Genomic DNA, 8121 nt, shown 5'->3' with positions numbered 1-8121 from the left:
CTTGTCGAAGCACCTAGGAAGGTGAAGACAAAACTTCTCCATGAACTAAAGCATTTTGTCTGAACCAAATTTGCATTGCCACTACCGCAAAGAGCTATAAGTCATTGCTGTCCAACAGTCCTATCAACTTAGTAACCAAGGTGTTAAAATCTTCGACATCGCTTGAACATTTCTGGAGTTTTCAGGTGCTTTCTAGCCACACATCCCTCGCCGAAGGACATGTCCACAGGATATGCACCGGAGTTTCTTCTTCCCTCCCACATATTGGACATAAGTCATCCCCAATGATATGACGCCGTAAAGATTTCTTTTGGTAGGAAGAATATTTAGACAAGCCTTTCAGATGAACATTTGCACCACTTACGAGCCCCTAATATTCCAGACTCCTCTCCAAAAATCTCCAGGACACTTAATTGGCTTTTATTGAATGACAAAAAATTGTCAACGAATAATTCACAAAATTTTAGGAGGACCTCCTAAAATTTTTATATATATATATACATACAGAGTATATAGAGACTGAATTCGTAGACCCAAGAGGGACATTTTGGACATTTGAGGAGTATGCATATAGAGCCAAAAATCAGAGTTGTCCATGCCCATAATGGTAAATTACTAGCGCACCTCGATTTTCAACGAAGAGCGCCTTGATTGAAGTGACAACCCAGTCAAAGTTTGGAAACTTATTTAAAATCAAAATTAAATCATGTTTCCAGTGTGGTCAAAGAGACCTATCGAGACAGCTCTTTGACTCTGAATCTGACCCGTCTGATTTGCGCGTGGCGGAGAGATCGACGGCCGCGATGTTGCCATTGAAAGCCTGTGGAGGACCCACTGACATCAACATTTTTGTCATTATGGTAAGTGGTTGTTGTGTCCTTCACGCGCCATGTAAGCGTGGAGGTGAATTCCCATCATCAACAGCAAAAGTGGGTCCTTGTGGGCCCCATTGATCTCGCACTTTATACTGTTCAACCATGAGTGCGCTTTGCGTGCAGTCATTAGCACGAGCTATGGTATGAGCGATGGCCCAGATCAAGTCTCGCCTGGTCAGCCCAGATTTGAATACCCAAGGATATTCAAACCAAGACCCAAAGAAAGGGCCCAAGAAAACCCCGACTTGGGTTCCTTCTAGTGCCATCAGTTTTTTTCATGCACCTTAAAGAGAGAGCTCATTTCCTGAGGTGGAGCAAAACAAAGTACAAAAAAGGCTTTATCAATGCTAGTACAAGTCGGACATTTATTCTGTATGAGATTTATCTGCTCGAATAAGAGAGTAGGCCGTTTGAAACTTGTTCGAGTAGGTGAACTCAATAAAAATTTTCTCATATTTGTTGTCTAAATTGCTAGATAATAAAATTATTGGATATCTTTATCCCGTCGTATGTCTCTTCGCGCGTACTTTCTCTTTCTCTCATACTACTCCACCAACTGAATTTTCAGTCTCCAAGCATAGCCACCCATCATATCCAGGTTTTGCTTTAAAATAATTTTCTAAATTTCTCATATCATTCATTTGGATTTGATTATTGGATTTCCTTATTAACAAATCGAATTTAAGCATATTGTCTTCCAAATCCCTTACAATCACTTGTGGCCAAGAAAACAGGCAATCCACAAAAGTCTCCTACTAACAGAGAACCAAATAAATTGGAAGAAAGAAGAGCTTGGGCGGCAAAATGAGGTGGTAAAACAAAGGCCAAATTCAAATAGGCGCATTAATTGCAACCATAAACATGGTTGAAATTCAAGCTGCATACATGTAACAAATCTGCACCTTAGTTTGAATTCCATCAAACCTGTTGATATACAATCTCCTCAACATGTTTCCTCCAAAACAAAACTCTAAGGGAAAACATTTTCCTCTTAACAAATAAAGGTCCCCAATTCTTTTTACCTTCCACAACACTACCATGTCACCATTGGTAGCTTGCAAGACTCCACCTTCAAAAGAAATACTTGTACCCCATGGAGTCAAGAGTACCCAATAAAAATGAGATTCATTCTTAAATCTAAAACGTGTTGAACGTGTTACGTTAGTTAGAGTCCTATAATAAAGAATAATGTTAAAAATTACGTTCTTATTACGTAACTTTTCTATAATGCTGATGTGACAGTTTTAACTCACCTTCAAATCTGGGATAAAAAAAAAAAACAGATTTGTTCAGTTACTTTGTCTTACCGGACCCCATAAGATTGATAAGAGCTTGAAAATACCTGAAAAAATGGTGATTTATTTCTTAAAAAATTCGTGTGGTTATTCGTAAGTATATTGGAAAATATGCATATAATAAAAGAATGAAAAAACAAATTTTCTTTACCTGGCAATCCGGAGGAAACAAGATAGTCCCATGCCATCTGAATATAATCAAATCTTAAATAAGTGTCCAATTCAAGTACTAGTGAACAAGCCACTAGAAGTACCAAGAAATTGCTGATTCTTCCTGTCATATATTTCTTGAACAATAAACCAAGGTATAAAGAGATAACAGAGCCATGAATGACAATTGCCCTCTGATCTTTGTTGCTAATAGATTGAGCTAGAAATGCAAGAATCCCAGCAAACAAGGAACCCAAACAGATTGGTTCCTGCAAATATATGCACAAAACTACTACCATCAGTTGAGCAATACAGGGAAACAGGGGAAGATTAAACCGGGGATCTTTTCCACTGCAAAAAATAGAACAAGCTGCAGACTATATTATGAAGGAAAGCCATAGATTGTACCTTGTAAGCAAACCATCCCATTCTATTGTCTTCTGGGTTTGAGAGATCTGACTTCTGCTTGAAACCAATGGTTCGGTTCTTGGACCGTCGAAAGCGGAACTTCTTGAGAAGTGCTAGGAACTTGGATTTCAAGGTTTTGGGTTGTTTTTTACTGGGAATGAGTGCTGTTTCGCAGTTGGATTTCAATTTGAGGAGGCATTTTCCCAGCTTTAGCACAACGGAGCACCGATGGAACTCCCAAGTGGGTACGATATTTGTTGCTCTGACTTTGAGTTTGAAATGGAAGTTCTTGGCCTTGGCGTGGATGTAGATCTTCCAAGATTGCTGCTTTTCAGCTTGCATTGTGAGCCAACAGCAAAGCAGAGGATTCAGGATAGGTTAAATATTTGTACGTGGGTGGGACAAAGATGAACTAGCCGTTGAGTGCCGAAAGATATTGCCCTGAATTTTGAATTAAAGGAATTGTTTAGTGGGCATTCTCACACACTCGAGTCTCTTATTCACGTGCAGTTTTTACAGTTTAGATCCTTTATGTGAACTCTATCAGTTAGCGCTTAAATAGAATAGCTGTTTTGGTCGTTGAGGAAAGGAAATGGTATGTAATTGCGCATTTAGCCATTTACTCATGAATTTGTTCTATACCATTTATTTGGTAATGCTCATTAGCCCTTCAACTTTATTTTTATTTTTATAATAAAGACTGATCTAATGGTTTATAAGAACTGTCACATCAACTTATAGCATGTGAGTAAGATAGAAGATAGGTATGTACATTATTCAAAGCTTAAAAAGATCTAATGTTTAACAATTTGTAATTACAAGTAATTTTAAATACTTAACTTTTATTCAATTACGTTGATATGGCAGTGCCTATCAACTTTTGAATTTTTTCTTTTTCTTTTTTAATAAAGACTAATTCAAGAGTTAATAAGCACTGTCATACCAGCATAACATAGATGAATAGGAGTTAAGCATTCCTCTCATAATTATAATATGACCTTTTATAATTATAATATGAATTTATGAGGCAGGTAATCCACCTAACCCTCGTGCAACTGGGGCATTAGAAGGATGACAAAAAAGAGTCTTTTCCTCCCACAAGTCCCAACTTGTTACCGAAATTCAATGCTATCTCTCCAATTGATGGTGGGTGGTCCAAGCTCCATTGTTTAATGATGCTTTTGGAATGAGATCTAACCCATCATATGCGATCTACACATTCTCTTTCCTTGAAGTTGAAATCCGAAGGTAGTGATCGGAATAACTGAGATATTTAGGGGGTTAATAACTTAATCTAAAGCTCTAGTTTGCTACTTCAACTTAGCAATTACTTAATCATGGCTTGCCACGTGGAAACTCACATGGACGGTATAGGACGTGTCGAGTAGACATGTGTGAAATTGAAAATAGTTGTCATAAATGTGACCGATTAATATAATTAAACTAAATACTACATCTTTTTATTTTATTGGGCTGATACGACCTCATCGGCTGTGAGATGGGAGCATAGGAAAGACCGATACCTTGGCACTTTCCCTCATTTTTTCTACAACTAAACAGAATAATTAAAGCCCCACATCGACCAACTGCAGGGTCTGTACGGATACCACTTGGTTACCGTACATCATGAGATTGAGGGCTTTGCATAAAGATAACAATGTAGGAAGAAACCTTAAATTAGTCTAATGCACCCACCTTATTATCATAATCATGATAAACCCATATAATTCTTGCTGCAGAGTGCAGATTATTTTCTTTGTTTCCGAGCAATTCGTGCTGCACATGCACTGGTGAACTTCCCACATGCAAAATATGATTGAAAATTGGGTGACATAAACTCATAAGACTGCTACCACTACAGAATCCATTTCTTTAGAGGATGCACTAAAAATCCAAACAAAAAACCTCATAGCATCTGCAATTTAGCCTCCAAAAAAAACCTCATCAATATACACCATGGTTGCAGGCTTGCAGCACAATTTAACAGTGGACTACTACTACTAACAGTGATAGATCTCTGCCCAATTGACAGCCCTAACTTTCCTAGTTAACCACAATGACAACGCTGCCTTGCGTGGCTGCAGACCCATTTCCAGATGACTCTGCTTGGCGAACTTGTTGATTTGCACCTGAAGTGCTTGTTGGGTGGTCAAGCAGAGAGTGCCGACAGTTTGGGCAGGATGAATGTGACAGAAGCCATGTGTCTATGCACCTCACATGGAACCCGTGATTGCATTTTGGCAGCACCCGAACCTTCTCACCGTCTTCGAATTCCCCGAGACAAATTGGGCACTCGGTGGCCTTAATGTTCACGCCGGACCCATAAACCGCCACGGGAATCTGACGCAAATCGCGCTTCTTGAGGCCCGTGGCAGCTAGTCTCGCGGCCGTTTGCTCGGCGGTCTCCAACGCAAACCTTCGGCTACAACGCAAGGCGCAGCGCACGATCGAGTTCAGCCCAAGCGCGCATATCAGCGCACACAGCAAGGCCGCCAATATGATCACCATGTTGGTGTCAAAGTTGGTCTCGCTGATGTACGAGCTGTCACGCGTCCTGTTCCCATTGTCCGGTGGCAAATTCAGCTGATCTGTATCCAGCAGGCGGCGATGCATATCCACTATCTATTACAAAAAACAAAAAAGATGGTTTTTTTTTTTTTCCAAAGGGTTTAGTAGAAGAGAGACAAAGTGAAAGGGTTTCTATTTTGGCTAAAACAGAAAGGTGGTGGCAGTTCTTTGTTTACAGTAATGTTGTCAAGATTCCAGCTAGAAAGGGACATAGAAGGAGCATCTTCTTTGTCTCTGAGATAAGGCAAAAAGACTTGGTAAATTGTCTGTGTGGACGACTGTTATCCGAATTGGGGGACCGTCTCACTGCAACATTATTCCAGCTTCTTAATCAGAAATGGTCCTCTTTACTATTGTCATGCCAAAAAGATGATTGAGATTGGAACAGAAAATTTCTTTCAAGCTAATTTCATTCTTACCTGACCCTTTCTTCTGCTATGAAATCCAATTAATCGTCGCCGGCGACCCAGATGGACCAGAAGTACTCTTCTTCTATATGGCGCAGGATGTAAGGGGAAGGCTAATATATACACCTTGACAAGGAGATACAAATATCAGACCAAGATCTAACTGGAGTGAGTGAGCACCTTTGCCTACCTAGTTAAGGTTAAAAATAAAAAAAGTTCAACATATAATAATGCTAAAACTTGTTGTCGAATCCTTCCAAAATCCCTTTGGTCGTACAGATGTAACATGGGCAAGGCCGGAGGAATATCTGCATGGTTTTTTTCACCAATGAGTTGTGCGATGGGTGTGTGTTAAGATCGATGCAGATTGAAGCATAGTGGAAGCTTTGCTGCAACTATCTGATTTGGTCATACTTTACTTTTGAGATCAGAGTGGGTAGATATATATCGTAGTTAAGAAAAGAGAAAATATATATATAATCATCATCATCATCATCGCCTACATAAATATCTCCCTACCTGCTTAGAAAAAAAAAAAAAAAAAAAAATATCTCTCTACCTTTTCCCCCTTTACTGGTTACCTAAGGTCGCCCAAAGTTTAGCTTATTGTTTCCTTTTTGTTGGTATGGAAGGCAGGGGTGGTCCTATATATGATCCTATCAAGCCCACTCCAATTACACGTATAAACCCCCCTCAGTTGGGTGCAGGACCACGTGCGCTCCTATCATTCTATCGGGCAAGTGGACCCCACCTGACTGCAGTGATGCAGCGTGAGTGTAGTGGATCACAAAACAAACAATATTATATTCACAATTTTTCTTGAAATCAAGAAGAAATTAAGAATTCAAGGAAAAATAGATAGAAAATCATTCATCAGGTGTTTTTTTATTGAAAACCCAATAAATAATATTAGTAAAAACATTGTGGCCAAAGCCGTTTATAAGCGGTTTATAACAAGTGTTTATATTAGTTAGACTGTTAAGATTATTAAAACACTGAAAGTAAGTCGGTTTGTAGATATGTTGTGATCTCATTTGAACGAGCATACTTACTCGTTTGGACGAGAATGCAATAACAATAATGAAAATCATGAAATCGATCCTTGTTTGGGTTGGACTCCTCTCGAGCTAGTGAACCACTGGTCCTAGCTAGCTGATTACTTGTTCGGACGAGTAGCAAACAAATTACCGAACGAACCTTTTCTGGATCTCCACATTAATCAATTCGTCCAAACCCGTTTTCAAATAATAGTTTCAACACCTATTTTTCTCATAAACTCAAATACAACCTAGTCTACTTTATGAAGCATTCTCCCAGTTAAGAGAGATTATAATGAGACCCACTTAACCAAACAGGTGAAAGGCTTTCTTTTCTCAACCCCATCACACTTTAAGATGAATTTGGCAGGAATTTTGATTTGCAATAAAAGAGGAGGGGGCACCATGCATATAGCTTTGTTTGGCAATGTTTTTATTCCATTTGTTAATGTTCATGCACAATTTATCTAAAAAAATCAATATAGCATTATAACTTTTTTCATTTTTTATGTCATATCATTCATTTTTTATTAGTATTTTAATAAAAAAAAATCATAAAACAAAACTTTAACAAACATTCCAACTCTTTTTTCGTTTTTTTTTTAAAAAAAATAAAAATAAAAATTTATACATCAACCTACGTTAACTAAAATATCTAGGAAAAAGCTTTAACAAACAAATGGTGGAGACTAGGTTTAGCTTAGGCACCCCTAGCCCTAGGTACTAATATCATGTCAAATTGAAGAAATCTAAAAAGAAGTTGTTGAAAATCGCTGATTTGGAGGCAGCAGATTCCTCCGTGACCATCGACGAGACGCTGATAACTCTAATCATGCTGGGGATTGGAGTTCAGCCTGTGAGCTGTCAATGACAGTGGACCCTCAAAAGATGCTACGTGTTCCAATAAAGCCATGGAGGCGAACTGCTCCTCTGTAACCTCGTCCTATACGCAGTTGCATCCGACAAAACAAACTGTTGGAGGCAGGAAAAATGCTTTTTGAATTTTTGTCTTAAATTATGAGGATTGTCTCAGCAGCCACAACCAACAAATCACTCAACTTTTGTGCTTTAGGTGATCCCATTTTTTTCTTTTAGGTCGATTCTGGTGAACTGCATTAGATAGATACTATGGTCGAGTTCTTTGCATCACTGTCGGCCGAGGTACGGCCCAAAGTAAATAATGATATAAAATATAATTCAACAAACAGTTGAGCTATTTAGAATCACAGAACATGGCTCTGGCTCACTACTTGAGCTATTTTGATGGCTAAATATTGGTACGCAAGTCATGTGGGATCCGAATTGGCTCTAATTTTCTTCTCTTAGAGGTAAAACACGTTACTAAAGCAATACTCACCATACTTTCCGCCTAAGTCCTTCA

At 38.7% G+C, this 8121-nt stretch overlaps 2 protein-coding genes across 2 annotated transcripts; both read right to left on the bottom strand.

Annotated features, from left to right (window-relative positions):
• Nucleotides 1-1583: 1583 nt before the first annotated feature.
• On the bottom strand, nucleotides 1584-3111 carry LOC132162513 (uncharacterized). The gene is made up of 3 exons (XM_059572745.1): nucleotides 2729-3111; nucleotides 2322-2589; nucleotides 1584-2217 (listed from the first exon to the last, which is right to left on the bottom strand). Exons 1-3 carry the CDS (start codon nucleotides 3068-3070, stop codon nucleotides 2165-2167), a joined length of 663 nt encoding a protein of 220 aa, XP_059428728.1. The 5' UTR covers nucleotides 3071-3111; the 3' UTR covers nucleotides 1584-2164.
• Nucleotides 3112-4619: 1508 nt separating this feature from the next.
• LOC132192047 (RING-H2 finger protein ATL74-like) lies at nucleotides 4620-6221 on the bottom strand. The gene is made up of 2 exons (XM_059607235.1): nucleotides 5716-6221; nucleotides 4620-5602 (listed from the first exon to the last, which is right to left on the bottom strand). The coding sequence occupies exon 2, from the start codon at nucleotides 5339-5341 to the stop codon at nucleotides 4772-4774; it is 570 nt and encodes a 189-aa protein (XP_059463218.1). The 5' UTR covers nucleotides 5342-5602; nucleotides 5716-6221; the 3' UTR covers nucleotides 4620-4771.
• Nucleotides 6222-8121: the final 1900 nt, after the last annotated feature.

The sequence above is a fragment of the Corylus avellana genome, chromosome ca9 (genome assembly GCF_901000735.1).
Source record: "Corylus avellana chromosome ca9, CavTom2PMs-1.0".
NCBI classification, from domain to species: domain Eukaryota; kingdom Viridiplantae; phylum Streptophyta; class Magnoliopsida; order Fagales; family Betulaceae; genus Corylus; species Corylus avellana.
Note: the sequence above shows the minus strand (reverse complement) of the source record. Positions and strands in the feature narration are given on the sequence as shown.

What these genes read in the sequence shown, in the direction of transcription:
- LOC132192047 (XM_059607235.1), bottom strand. Translation starts at nt 5,341, where the DNA reads ATGCATCGCCGCCTGCTGGATACAGATCAGCTGAATTTGCCACCGGAC.
- LOC132162513 (XM_059572745.1), bottom strand. Translation starts at nt 3,070, where the DNA reads ATGCAAGCTGAAAAGCAGCAATCTTGGAAGATCTACATCCACGCCAAG. An exon ending in TGGGATGGTTTGCTTACAAG is followed by an intron (nt 2,590 to 2,728) that starts GTACAATCTATG and finishes ATATATTTGCAG; the next exon opens with GAACCAATCTGTTTGGGTTC. An exon ending in TGTTTCCTCCGGATTGCCAG is followed by an intron (nt 2,218 to 2,321) that starts GTAAAGAAAATT and finishes CCATTTTTTCAG; the next exon opens with GTATTTTCAAGCTCTTATCA.